This window comes from Oryctolagus cuniculus, chromosome 8, assembly GCF_964237555.1.
Source record: "Oryctolagus cuniculus chromosome 8, mOryCun1.1, whole genome shotgun sequence".
In the NCBI taxonomy this organism is placed as follows: Eukaryota; Metazoa; Chordata; class Mammalia; order Lagomorpha; family Leporidae; genus Oryctolagus; species Oryctolagus cuniculus.
The window spans coordinates 77,521,374-77,535,655 of record NC_091439.1 but is presented as its reverse complement, the minus strand read 5'-3'; the positions used below and the strand labels follow the sequence as shown (position 1 = coordinate 77,535,655).

Sequence of the window (14,282 nt, the reverse complement as noted above, 5' to 3'; positions counted from 1 at the left end):
CTGTGAGGCAGTGTGTTGAATACTGAGGATGCCATGGTAAGGAAAGCAGAGGCCCTGCCCTGATGATGCTTCCATGGACGTGTGGGGAAAACAGACATATTCAAATACACCACAACACAGTTACAAACCTCATTTATGTGCCGCAAAAGAAAAACAAAGGAAGCACATGTGAAAGACCTATTGGAGTGCAATGCTTTGAGAAGGCCTCTTAGAAACACAAATCATTGCCACTGGGGGAGGGGAAAGTATAGAAAATAGACTAAGCTTTCCTGGGCAATAATAGAATAAGTTACATAGCCCTTACCCTGCCTTGGGGCTTCTCCTAAGCACTTTCTGTACATTATCCCATTGACCCTCAAAACAGATCTCTAAGGGAGCTACAGTTTTGCCATTTTACAAATGCAGCAACACACACATCAATCTTTCACATGAGGCTTAGAAAAATTAAACAGGGTAGTCTCAGCCCAAGTTTGCTTGTGTCCAAAGTCTACATGTTTTCTACAGAGCTTGTCTTTTCTGTCTTCCAGCCAAGCCTAATGTCCTGCCATTTGCAGAGGTCTTTTTAGCTCTTCAATACATGTTCTATACATCTCAGATATGGCTGTAAAACAGAATGTGAATAAGCATAGACTTATGCTTGTCTGTGTTCACTTTTGAAATGCGAAGAATTATTTTAGATCTTTATACCCATAGTAAATTATGTAAAACGATTTATTCATAGAAAACATAGAGGAGTAAAAAATAATAAAATACTCCTGTTATCCATAGGTAAATACGTTAGTACTTTGTCGCATTACATTCTTGTCTGATTTTTTTTTAACTTTTATTTAATATAAATTTCCAAAGTACAGCTTATGGATTACAGTGGCTTTCCCCCCCTCCAATAACTTCCCTCCCACCCGCAACCCTCCCCTTTCCTGCTTCCTCTCCCCTTCCATTCACATCAAGATTCATTATCAATTCTCTTTATATACAGAAGATCAGTTTAGTATACATTAAGAAAAGATTTGCACCCACATAGACACACAAAGTGAAAAATACTGTTTGAGTACTAGTTATAGCATTAAATCACAATGTACCACACATTGAGGACAGAGATCCTACATGAGGAGTAAGTGCACAGTGACTCTGTTGTTGACTTTACAAATTGACACTCCTGTTTATGGCATCAGTAATCTCCCTATGCTCCAGTCATGAGTTTCCAAGGCTATGGAAGCCTTTTGAGTTCACTGACTCTTATCTTATTTAGACAAGATCATAGTCAAAGTGGAAGTTCTCTCCTCCCTTCAGAGAAAGGTACCTCCTTCTTTGAAGACCTGTTCTTTCCACTGGGATCTCAATCACGGAGATCTTTCATTTAGGTCATTTTTTTTTTTTTTGACAGAATGTCTTGGCTTTCCATGCCTGAAATACTCTCATGGGCTTTTCAGCCAGATCCAAATGCCTTTAGGGCTGATTCCGAGGCCAGAGTGCTTTTTAGGACACCCGCCATTCTATGAGTCTGCTGTGTATCTCGCTTCCCATGTTGGATCATTCTCCCCCTTTTTTATTCTATCAGTAGTCTTTGCAGACACTAGTCTTGTTTATGTGATCCCTTTGACTCTTAGTCCTTTCATTATGATCAATTGTGAACAGAAATTGATCACTTGGACTAGTGAGATGGCATTGGTACATGTCACCTTGATAGGATTGAATTGGAATCCCCTGGTATGTTTCTAACTGTACCGTTTGGGGCAAGTCAGCTTGAGCATGTCCCAAATTGTACATCTTTTCCCTCTCTTATTCCCACTCTTATATTTAACAGGGATCACTTTTCAGTTAAGTTTCATCACTTAAAAATAACTGTGTATTGATTACAGAATTAAACCAATAGTATTAAGCAGAACAGACAAAAAAAATACTAAGAGGGATAACGTATTAAGTTGTTCATCAACAGTCAGTCCTATGGCTGATCAAGTCACCGTTTCTCATAGTGTCCATTTCACGTCAACAGGTTTCCTTTTTGGTGCTCAGTCAGTTGTCACTGATCAGGAAGAACATATGATATTTGGCCCTTTGGGACTGGCTTATTTCACTCAGCATGATGTGTTCCAGATTCCTCCATTTTGTTGCAAATGACCAGATTTCATTGTTTTTGACTGCTGTATAGTATTCTATAGAGTACATATCCCATAATTTCTTTATCCAGTCTACTGTTGATGGGCATTTAGGTTGATTTCAGGTCTTAGCTGTTGTGAATTGAGCTGCAATAAACATTAAGGTGCAGACTGCTTTTTTGTTTGCCAATTTCATTTCCTTTGGGTAAATTCCAAGGAGTGGGATGGCTGGGTTGAATGGTAGGGTTATATTTGGGTTTCTGAGGAATCTCCAGACTGACTTCCATAGTGGCTTGACCAGTTCGCATTCCCACCAACAGTGGGTTAGTGTCCCTTTTTCCCCACATCCTCGCCAGCATCTGTTGTTGGTAGATTTCTGCATGTGAGCCATTCTAACCGGGGTGAGGTGAAACCTCATTGTGGTTTTGATTTGCATTTCCCTGACTGCTAGTGATCTTGAACATTTTTTCATGTGTCTGTTGGCCATTTGGATTTCCTCTTTTGAAAAATGTCTATTGAGGTCCTTGGCCCATCTCTTAAGTGGGTTGTTGGTTTTGTTGTTGTGGAGTTTCTTGATCTCTATGTAGATTTTGGTTATTAACCCTTTATCTGTTGCGTAGTTTGCAAATATTTTTTCCCATTCTGTCAGTTTTCTCTTCACACTCCTGACTGTTTCTTTTGCAGTACAGAAACTTCTCAATTTGATGCAATCCCAAATGTTAATTTTGGCTTTGACTGCCTGTGCCTCCCAGGTCTTTTCCAGGAAGTCTTTGCCGGTGCCAATATCTTGAAGGGTTTCTCCAATGTTCTCTAATAATTTGATGGTGTTGGGTCGTAGATTTAGGTCTTTAATCCATGTTGAGTGGATTTTTGCGTAAGGTAGGGGTCTTGCTTCATGATTCTGCACGTGGAAATCCAGTTTTCCCAGCACAATTTATTGAATAGGCTGTCCTTGCTCCAGGAAATGGTTTTAGATCCTTGATCAAATATAAGTTGGCTATAGATGTTTGGGTTAATTTCTGGTGTTTCTATTCTGTTCCAATGGTCTATCCATCTGTTTCTGTACCAGTACCATGCTGTTTTGATTACAACTGCCCAGTAGTATGTCCTGAAATCTGGTATTGTGATGCCTCCGGCTTTGTTTTTGTTGTTCAAAATTGCTTTAGCTATTCAAGGTCTCCTGCATCTCCATATGAATTTCAGCATCATTTTTTCTAGATCTGAGAAGAATGTCTTTGGTATCCTGATTGGGATTGCATTGAATCTATAAATTGCTTTTGGGAGAATGGACATTTTGATGATGTTGATTCTTCCAATCCATGAGCATGGAAGATTTTTCCATTTTTTTTGGTATCCTCTTCTACTTCTTTCTTTAAGATTTTGTAATTCTCATCGTAGAGATCTTTAACGTCCTTGGTTAAGTTTATTCCAAGGTATTTGATTGTTTTTGTAGCTATTGTGAATGGGATTGATCTTAGAAGTTCTTTCTCAGCCGTGGCATTGCTTGTATATACAAAGGCTGTTGATTTTTGTGCATTGATTTTATTTCCTGCCACTTTGCCAAACTCTTCTATGAGTTCCAATAGTCTCTTAGTAGAGTTCTTTGGATCCCCTAAATAAAGAATCATATAGTCTGCAAAGAGGGATAGTTTGACTTCTTCCTTCTCAATTTGTATCCCTTTAATTTCTTTTTCTTGTCTGATGGCTCTGGCTAAAACTTCCAGAACTATGTTAAATAGCAGTGGTGAGAGTGGGCATCCCTGCCTGGTGCCAGATCTCAGTGGAAATGCTTCCAACTTTTCCCCATTCAATAGGATGCTGGCCATGGGTTTTTCATAAATTGCTTTGATTATATTGAGGAATGTTCCTTCTAGACCCAATTTGCTTAGAGTTTTCATCATGAAAGGGTGTTGAATTTTATCGAATGCTTTCTCTGCATCTATTGAGATAATCATATGGTTTTTCTTCTGCAGTTTGTTAATGTGGTGTATCACATTGATTGATTTGTGAACACTGAACCATTCCTGCATACCAGGGATAAATCCCACTTGGTCTGGGTGGATGATCTTTCTGATGGGTTGTTGCATTCTATTGGCGAGAATTTTATTGAGGATTTTTGCATCTATGTTCATCAGGGATATTGGTCTGTAATTTTCTTTCAGTGCTGCACCTTTCTCTGGCTTAGGGATTAAAGTGATGCTGGATTCATAGAAAGAATTTGGGAGGATTCCATCTTTTTCAATTGTTCTGAATAGTTTGAGAAGAAATGGAATTCTTTAAATGTCTAGTAGAATTCAGTAGTGAATCCATCTGGTCCTGGGCTTTTCTTTGTTGGGAGGGCCTTTATTACTGTTTCAATTTCTGTCTCAGTTATGGGTCTATTTAGGTTTTCTATGTCTTCATGGTTCAACTTAGGTAGATTGCATGTGTCCAGGAATCTATCCATTTCTGATAGATTTTCCTGTTTGCTGGCATACAACTCTTTGTAGTAATTTCTGATGATTCTTTTTATTTCTGTGGTATCTGTTGTTACATTTCCTTTTTCATCTCTGATTTTATTGATTTGTGTCTTTTCTCTTCTTTTTTTAGTTAGTTGGGCCAATGGGGTGTCAATTTTGTTTATTTTTTCAAAAAAACAGCTCTTCACTTGGCTGATTTTTTGTAATTTTTTTTTTGATTCAATCCTGTTGATTTCTTCTCTGATTTTAATTATTTCTCTTCTCCTACTAGATTTGGGTTTGGTTTGCTGCAGGTTTTCTAAGTCCTTGAGATGCGCTGAAAGCTCATTTATTTGGTACCTTTCCAATTTCTTGATCTAGACACCTATTGCTATAAACTTTCCTCTCAATACTGCTTTTGCCATATCCCATAAGTTTTGATATGTTGTGTTGTTATCCTCATTTACTTCCAGAAAGTTTTTGATTTCTCTTTTGATTTCTTGAATGACCCAGTGTTCATTCAGGAGCATGTTGTTCAGTCTCCATGTGTTTGCATACTCTCTAGGGTTTCCTGAGTTGCTAATTTCCAACTTCATTCCACTGTGGTCTAAGAAGCTGCATGGTATGATTCTAATTCTTTTAAATTTGCTGAGACTTGCTTTATGGCCTAGTATGTGATCAGTCCTAGAGAAGGTTCCATGCACTGCTGAGAAGAATGTAAAGTCTTTAGGTGTAGGATTGAAAGTCTGTAGATATCTTTTAGATCCATTTGGGCAATAGTGTCAATTAAATCTGCTGTTTCCTTGTTGATTTTCTGTCTGGATGATCTGTCTATTTCTGAGAGTGAAGTATTGAAGTCCCCCAGTACTATTATATTAGAATCTACGTCTACCTTTAAGTCCCTTAACATATCTTTTAAATAAACCGGTGCCCTGTAATTAGGTGCATGTACATTTATAATAGTTACATCTTCCTGTTGAATTGATCCCTTAATCATTATATAGTACCCCTCTTTGTCTCTCTTTAACAGTTTTTGTGTTAAAGTTTATTTTGTCTGATATTAAGATGGCTACACCTGCTTTTTTTTGGTTTCTGTTGGCATGGAATATCTTTTTCCAACCTTTCACTTTCAGTCTGCATGCATCTTTATTAGAAAGATGTGTTTCTTGTAGGCAGCAAATAGTTGGGTTTTGTTCCTTAATCCATTCAGCCAGTCTGTACCTTTTAACTGGAGACTTAATTCCATTAACGTTTAATGTGACTATTGATACATAGTGACTTTGCCCTGCCATTTTCCCGGAAATATTTTCTAGTATATGCTTTGAGCTTCCTATGCTCTTTTACTGGTAGGTTTTCTTCCTTTACCTTCTTTCATATTGATGACCATGTTTCTGTGTTTCTGAGTGTAGCACATCTTTAAGCATCTTTTGCAGGGCCGGACGAGTGGCGGCAAACTCTTTCAATTTCTGTTTGCTATGAAAGGTCTTTATTTCACTTTCATTCATAAATGAGAGCTTTGAAGGATATAATATTCTGGGCTGGCAGTTTTTTCTCTTAGTACTTGGGTTATATCTCGCCATTCCCTCCTTGCCTGTAGGGTTTCTGATGAGAAGTCTGCTGTGAGTCTAATTGGAGATCCTCTGAGAGTAATCTGGTGTTTCTCTCTTGCACATTTTAGAATCTTTTCTTTATGTTTCACTGTGGTGAGTTTAATTACAACTCGTGGTGAGGATCTCTTTTGGTCATGTTTATTAGGGGTTCTATTAGCTTCCTGTACTAGGATGTCTCTGTCCTTCTCCAAACCCAGAAAGTTCTCTGCTAGTATCTCACTAAAAAGGCCTTCTAATCCTTTCTCCCTCTCCATGCCTTCAGGAACTCCTAGAACCCAAATGCTGGTTTTTTTAATAGTATCCTGTGGATTCCTGACAATATGTTTTAGATTTCTAATTTCCTTTTCTTTTCTTTGGTTTGACTGTATATTTTCCTATTCTCTGTCTTCTAAGTCCGATATTCTCTCTTCTGTTTCACTGACTCTGTTTTTCAGACTCTCTAATATGTTTGTCATTTGATATTGAGTTCTTCATTTCATTATGTTTTCTCGTCACTAACACAGTTTCATGTTCTACTAGTTGTTTCATTTCATTTTGATTCCTCCTTAAGATTTCATTTTCGTGGGAGAGATTTTCTATCTTGTCCATTAAGGATTTCTGTAGTTCAAGAATTTGTTTTTGAGAACTTCTTAATGTTCTTATCAATTTTTTGAGATCTGCTTCTTGCTTTTCTTCTATCTCATCATCTTCATAATCTTGAATTGGAGTGTCTATTTCATTTGGGGGTGTCATAGTGTCTTCCTTGATCTTGTTCCCACGGTTTTTGTGTTTGTTTCTTGGCATTGTGAATTCTTCTTCCCTGTTTTTTTTTTTTTTTATATACTATATCTGTGTTAAGTGGACTGTCTGCTGTTGGAGGAGCCTTGGAGGCTTGAGATGGGTGTGTCCAGAGAGCTCTGCTTAGTTCTTCAGGGTTAAGGGTGTGCCAAAGGTGACACACTCGGGTTAGGTGTGGTAAATCTCTCTTTATTTATTTATTTATTTATTTTACTCCAGAGGGAAGTAATACCGCCCAGCTGAGCAGAATTGATGCTATTTAGCTTCCGATCTCTGGCTTCTATGTGTATATCATTTGTCTGCTTTTTTCAACAGACCACCCAAAGAATCTGTGCAGGCTCAGTTTCTCCTGAGGTCTCCCACCAGGTTGCCTAGGTTACTGAATTGTAGCGTCTCTGGAGAGTACTCACGTGACCGCCATGAGTTCTCTCACGCACTGTCTCTTTTTTCCCCCGACTCAATTCTTTAGCTCTACCCTTTCACTAAATGCTAACCTCCTGGTATTTCACCCCCCAACCCCACCCAGAGTCAGGTTTTTCTGTTTGACTGAGGGCAGGCGCAGCTCTGAGTTCACGAACAGCTCTGACGTCCCGCACAGGTCTGAAGTCACACACCTGTTACGTATATCCAGAATGGCGCCTACTCTTTGTCTCTTGCTCACCTTTGCAAGGTCGGCAGAGAGAGAAACTCATCCGTACCAGTAACCCCCCCCCCTTTTTTTTTCCTTCTCTCCTGTAGTCAGTCTGGTGAACTTTCCCCAGCGGGGCCTCAAGCCGAGTTCCCTCTAAGCTCTGTCTGCCGTTTCCCCACCAATGTCTTGGGTTACTGAGCTCACCTCCCCTTCCAGTGCAGATGTGTGGACTCGGAGCCGTGGGCGTCCCTGCTCTCCCCGCTGGTCGTCTGTGTCACATCCACTAGATCCTAAAGAGTTTCCTCTGCATTTCTTCCCTGAGCCTTTCCCTACAATTACTGTAATTCCTCTTTTATCAACCTATCTTTTCCTGGACTATCAGTACATATCCTCCCTATTCCGCCATCTTGGCTCCACCTCTCTTGTCTGATTTTGCAATATATATCACAACACCTGGTTTTGTAAGTCAGAATATATATTATGTTTTCCCTGTGCTATGACTTAATGGAAAAAAAAAAACTTTTCAAGAAATGTAGTAGCGAAACTATTAACTTGTGATTTCATAAAGCACTCAGATTGGGGGGAAAAAGATAAATAAAAAGGTATGTGTTGATATTTGTAAAATGTATTTTGATTTCTTCCTTTAATCTCTACCTTCCTTTGACTTACAAACAGAACATGTTTTTGGCCATCATCAATGATACTTACTCTGAAGTAAAATCTGATTTAGCTCAGCAGAAAGCTGAAATGGAACTGTCCGATCTTATCAGAAAGGTAAGAAAAACGCATGTCTCAGAATTGTTTCCTACATGACATGAGCATTGTTTCAAGATGTTAAAAGTAGTATTTCCAAATCAACATTGAACCACTCAAATTGAGTAAAGTAAAAAGACTGCTTTGTTTCAGGAATAATTTAAGTGTTCTTTATCTTGGAGGCTTGATAAGTGTACTACCAGCTTGGACTTGGATTCTGGGAGTCCTCACATACCCTGGAATGAAATTCTCAGTGATCTTTTTGACTCCTAGAAGCTACTGGGCTGTTGATTTTACCTCCGTGCTTTGTGGACACCTCCTGTAGTTGGCTTGGACTTGGAAATGCAAAGTTTAAAATAAACTGGAGAGGAAGATTATATACATAGTTCCCACCTCCGCTATGTCAGTTACAACTTCAAAAAGAAAAGAGAGGCTTCAGCAGAAATGCTTGGTGTTTGACCCTTTGCCCTCAACCTTCCAGGGTGGTTTTTAAAAATATTCAAAGGAAAAGGTGCATTGTTTCAGGCCATCGCCTGAGGGCCTGAGAACTTTTCCTGGGTACCTTCTCAGGACCTGCTTAAGTTGGACAGGAGGGCAGGACTGGGAAAGTGGTGCATATTTGTTCTTCTCATGGTGACTTCTTTGTTTGGTTTAAGGTATAAAACTTAACACAACAACAAGTAATTACATTTAAAGTGTGTGGCTTGTTCTCTGACGTTGTTTGCGGAGATAGACTGGATCTTTCACTGTAGTGTTTGTATTTGGCTCAAGCCATGTTGCCCGTGGATTATATTCATCAGAAAACTTCAGCTTCTCAAAGCAAAGGCTTCTGGATGGGACCAAAGAGTCATGTTATCCTGAATTCCACATAACAGTGTTGACATCATAGCAGCTCCCCACAGTGCATTATAAGCCCTTCTTACTTTGCACTATTTTGTAGCAGGGTGCAGTTAAGTAACACCAGGCCCTTAACACAGAGTTTGGTTTCATTATCAGAGTACACTAATTGTGAGTGCAGAGTATTGATCTGCACTGCCAGCTGTTGGGGCCACAGATCGTTACCTAGGTAACCGACATGTGTGATGTTCAGTGACCAATCATGACTTGAGTTTCAGTCTGTTGCTGATTAGTCATTGAACATCTACTCTTGGGTTCACATACAAAGCATATGTTGTTGTTTCCATGACTTCCTGTAATAAATGTGTGACAATTTGCAAAAACAGTACATGATTTTTAAAAAAAAAGTAGGGGGTCAGACGCCGCGGCTCAATAGGCTAATCGTCTACCTAGCGGCGCCGGCACACAGGGTTCTAGTCCGGGTCGGGGCGCCGGATTCTTTCCCGGTTGCCCCTCTTCCAGGCCAGCTCTCTGCTGTGGCCTGGGAAGGCAATGGAGGATGGCCCAGGTGCTTGGGCCCTGCACCCCATGGGAGACCAGGAGAAGCACCTGGCTCCTGCCATCGGTTCAGCGCAGTGCACCGGCCGCAGTGCGCCAGCCGTGGCAGCCATTGGAGGGTGAAGCAACGGCAAAAGGAAGACCTTTCTCTCTGTCTCTCTCTCTCTCACTGTCCACTCTGCCTGTCAAAAAAAAAAAAAAAAAAAAAAAAAAAAAGAGTAGGGGGCCAGCAAGGATGAAAGACCAAGAAAGAAATGACAAATTATGACACTGGAAACAGCGTACTGGAGTAATATCGACACTGCTGCCATTTGAGAGATGCAGCTATGCAGCTGGGAAGACGTAGTGAAAGCAAATTGATCAACATCGATGAGGAAAGTTGTTATGAAGGAAAGGATGGAGATGTCTTGAAGGAAGTGCCACCTGCAAAAACTTCACAGTGGAGGAACTCTTTTATGAGAGCTCTTTTGTGAAATTAACAGTGCAAAAAGTATACTGGAAGTGGGCCCTTTATAAAGGAGTTTGACAAGTGATGCGCATAAAAGGTCTCCCAGTCCGTATCCCAAGGTATGCAGTGTGGTACAGCATGAGAAGAGAAAAGCAAGCACTGGAGTCCTCTCCTTCCTGGTGTTCCTAATGTTGTAAATGTCAGTGTATTGCATACTAGCTCTGCCTTTAAATTCCTCTCTGCCTTTGTCACTGACACAAAGCAGTGGTTAATGTTTTGACAAAGTTCTAAAGGTCACAGAGCAATCATAATCTTCCCTAGGTGACTCAGACTGCCCTGCACTAGGCCAGCTTGAGGGGTGCGTACACAGTCCTGCACCAGCACACAACACCCTGTCTCCCTGAAAAATCCTCATCCGCATTTCACTGGGATTTTTTTTAACATACTTAGCATATATCAGGACATTTCTGACTACAGCACAATATTAGAAATATAAAATTAGGGGCCAGCATTGTGGATTAGTGGGTAGGGCTGCCGCCTGCAATGCCGGCATTCTATGGGCGCCAATTCATGTCCTAGCTGCTCTCCTTCCGTTTAGCTCCCTGTTGGTAGCCTGGGAAAGCAGTGGAAGATGGCCCAAGTTCTTGGGCCCCTGCTACCCATGTGGGCAGACCTGGAAGAAGTTCCTGGCTCCTGGCTTCAGCCTGATCCAGCCCTGGCTGTTGCAGCCATCAGGGAAGTGAACCAGCGGATACAAGATCTCTCTTTCCCTCTCTCTCTGTAATTTTGACTTTCAAATAAATACATCTTTTTAAAATATTAAAATTGAAATATATAAAAATAACCCATGACTCAGGTTTCATAGTATTTTTTTAACTTTTATTTAATAAATATAAATTTCCAAAGTACAACTTTTGGATTACAGTGGCTTTTTCCCCCAATAAACTCCCTCCCAGCCACAACCCTCTCCCATCCCATTCACATCAAGATTCATTTTCAATTATCTTTATATACAGAAGATCAACTTAGTATATACTAAGTAAAGATTTCAACAGTTTGCACACACACAGAAACACAAAGTGTAAAGTACTGTTTGAGTACTAGTTATGCTGTTAATTCACATAGTACAACACATTAAGGACAGAGATCCTACATGGGGAATAAGTGCACAGTGACTCCTGTTGTTGATTTAACAATTAACACTCTTGTTTATGACATCAGTAATCACCCGAGGCTCTTGTCATGAGTTGCCAAGGCTATGAAAGCCTCTTGAGTTCACCAACTCCGATCTTATTAAGACAAGGCCATAGTCAAAGTGGAAGTTCTCTCCTCCCTTCAGAGAAAGGTACCTCCTTCTTTGATGGCCTGTTCTTTCCACTGGGATCTCACTCACAGAGATCTTTCATTTTGGTGATCCTTCTTTTTTGCCAGAGTGTCTTGGCTTTCCATGCCTGAAATACTCTCATGGGCTTTTTAGCCAGATCCGAATGCCTTAAGGGCTGATTCTGAGGCCAGAGTGCTGTTTAGGACATCTGCCATTCTGGTTTAATTGTATTTTTAAGAACTGTTGGACATAACCAAATACTCTGGGGTAGCTATGAGCTATGTAGTAGTTATCATTTCTGTCACATGAACATCTATGAGTAAGAGACCTTAGTTCTTGATGTGTTGAAAGACCCTAACGCTTTCCATATAACTCACCTGCAAGAGTTTTATGGAAAACTAAGTATCTAACTCAGCAAATGTGTGCATTATAAGCAAAACTTTATTTCAGAATTTATAAAGCATTGTAAAACTGAAGTTTTGGTTTTATGCTGTCTTAAGGTAATTCTCAAATATTCTTGATCTTATATTGCAAAACTAGAATTTAGAATCCAAATGAATCTCAACTCATTAAAAAAGAAGTTCTCATGCTGAAAATTCATCTATCAGCAGTATCAGCCCAAATGTGAGTTAGCAGCAGTTGTCTTCATTAGGAGACAGGCTTACCAAATTTATGAAGAAATATCTATTTCTCAGTGAAAAAAAGAAAAACCTTATCTTTCAAGTGTTAAGGAACATTACCTTTTGAGAGATAATGGGACAAGCAAGACAGAACAAAGTCATCATGAGTAATCTTCACTTGCAGAATCCATACAAGAGAGTCCTGTGGTTAATGCTGTATTTTTACCTGCACAAATGGCCCACTTAATTGGTAAAATATGTCAGTCAAATTTCCAGGGAATAAATAACCTCTCTAGGTTAGCTTCTATAGAAGTGAACCACATTGGGTTTCTTTAATAGTTAATCCTAACTAGTTCATTTCTATTTTTCTTTCTTCTGAATATGCTACACAAAATTCTTTATTATTCGGTACTAAGGTTTGCATTCCAGGGATACTGAGTGTACGTGTTTATGAGTGTGTACCATGTTGTTACATGTAAACAAACTTCAATTTGAAGTGCAGCTCTATGTGGTATCCATGTGTATTGACCATGTGCCATATGTCAATTATGGTCACTAGAAAGTCTTCCTGATACTATTATACTGGTTTTCATTTCACTCGTAAACTTTGGCAGAATTCTTTGTTTTTACCAGTAAGTTGCATATGTTTTTCTGTAGTCATGAAGAATTCCCTCCTCACCCCTTCCCTGTCACCTCTCCCTCTATGTTGATATAATTATGAAGATGTTACATATGCAAGTCTTTCGCAACAATCAGGAATTTCATAAACGTGTAATACGGAGCACTTTACTTCCTAATAAACACTTGACCAAACACAGATGTAAGAGCCGTCTGTTTCCTAAGTACAAGCTGTCGGGTAATGTGCCTTTTATCACGACACAGGTAGTAAAGGCTCAGACTTCGAAAAACACACCTTCCCTCTCCATGTCCAAAACCCTAGTTGACACGTTTCCATGTTATACCGAATACTCATGTCAAACAAGGCAGGGGTGGGGAATATCCGGCCCACAGGCCATATGAGCCCTGCGAAATCATTTGGTCTGGCCCTGCCAAGGCAAACACAGGTGCACTCGAAATTCACTAAGTCTATAGCAGGCTGCTTTTTAAGCTGATGGTTTTGTATGGCCCACAAATGAGGTTATAAATATCCACGTGGTCCTTGGCAGAACAAAGGTTTCTTACCCTGCCTTCAACACAGGGCTCTCATTCATGATGTCGTGTTTTTTAGTTCCCTCATCAAACCCCAAGACAAGGAATGCACGGCATGGTTTATTTGGGAGGCGTAGGCAGTGGAGGCAGTGGAGTGGGGGAAGACAGGGAAGGAAAGGTGTCAAGGAGGGGTCTGTCACCAGGCTGGCTCCCACTGCAGGGCGCTGTGGTGAAACTCAGTGCAGAACACACGGTTCAGACTTACTCCACCCGAGGGGCTAGGGCTGTGATGGGGAGCCTGCTCCGGGAGGATGGTTGTGATTTCCCAGCACTTCCATAAGAGCAGCCCTGCTGGCCTCAGAGGAAGCCCACAGGGAGCTGCAGAGCTGGTAGCTGAAGTGCTGCAGCACACGGGATATGGGCAAGGGGCCCACGGTAACCATTACGTACAGTCACGGGGCTCATCTCCAGGGAATTCTGCTCCCTTAGAATACAATGCAAATGGTGCCCTTGGAGAGTTGTGCCACACGACTTTCCCTTTGCAGTCCCTCCGTAAACAGGGAAAGTCTACAGTAGAGGGAAAATAACACTCGGCTAAGGTTATGGTCCTTACTGTATGCCCAGTAGCTATATGGCTGTGCCAAGACATCTGACACAGGAGTCCACTTTTTCTGAAGACTCTGTCCTCATTGTAAACTGTAATCGTCTCCCTCATGGGATTCTGTTGACAAACACCACATTACAGCTGGATTTTCTGTTACAAATGGAAGGAGGTAGAATGGTACCTAGCAGTTACTTGTTCAACAAAAAAGTGTGTTCAGTCAGCAAAAAGGAAATTATTTGAAAGACAAATAAAGGGTACAGATAGTGCCATATGATTAACCCAATATGTATTTTAGAGTCTGCTATAAGTTAATATGCACACGTTTATATATTTTTAAACTGGGATGTTGTGCAGGATAATAAGCCATAGTAACACCACCTGGAGTTTTGCACTCCATTTTTGACTCGCTCGCTCTCTCAGAAAGATACTGATCAGTT

The 14,282-nt window shown here is 40.4% G+C and overlaps 1 protein-coding gene across 2 annotated transcripts in view; it reads left to right on the top strand.

The window, feature by feature from the left end:
* LOC127483174 (polycystin-2-like) overlaps positions 1–10,908 on the top strand; it is a 30,118-nt gene extending 19,210 nt beyond the window's left edge. The window contains exons 7-8 of one of the 2 annotated variants that reach the window (XM_070047875.1): positions 8,228–8,326; positions 8,488–10,908. In XM_070047875.1, coding sequence (XP_069903976.1) covers positions 8,228–8,326; positions 8,488–8,493 — 105 coding nt within the window. In that variant the 3' untranslated portion in view covers positions 8,494–10,908. Of the gene's footprint in view, positions 1–8,227 lie in introns of both variants that reach the window. The other variant, XM_070047874.1, reaches the window with a different exon arrangement.
* The last annotated feature ends 3,374 nt before the right edge of the window (positions 10,909–14,282 follow it).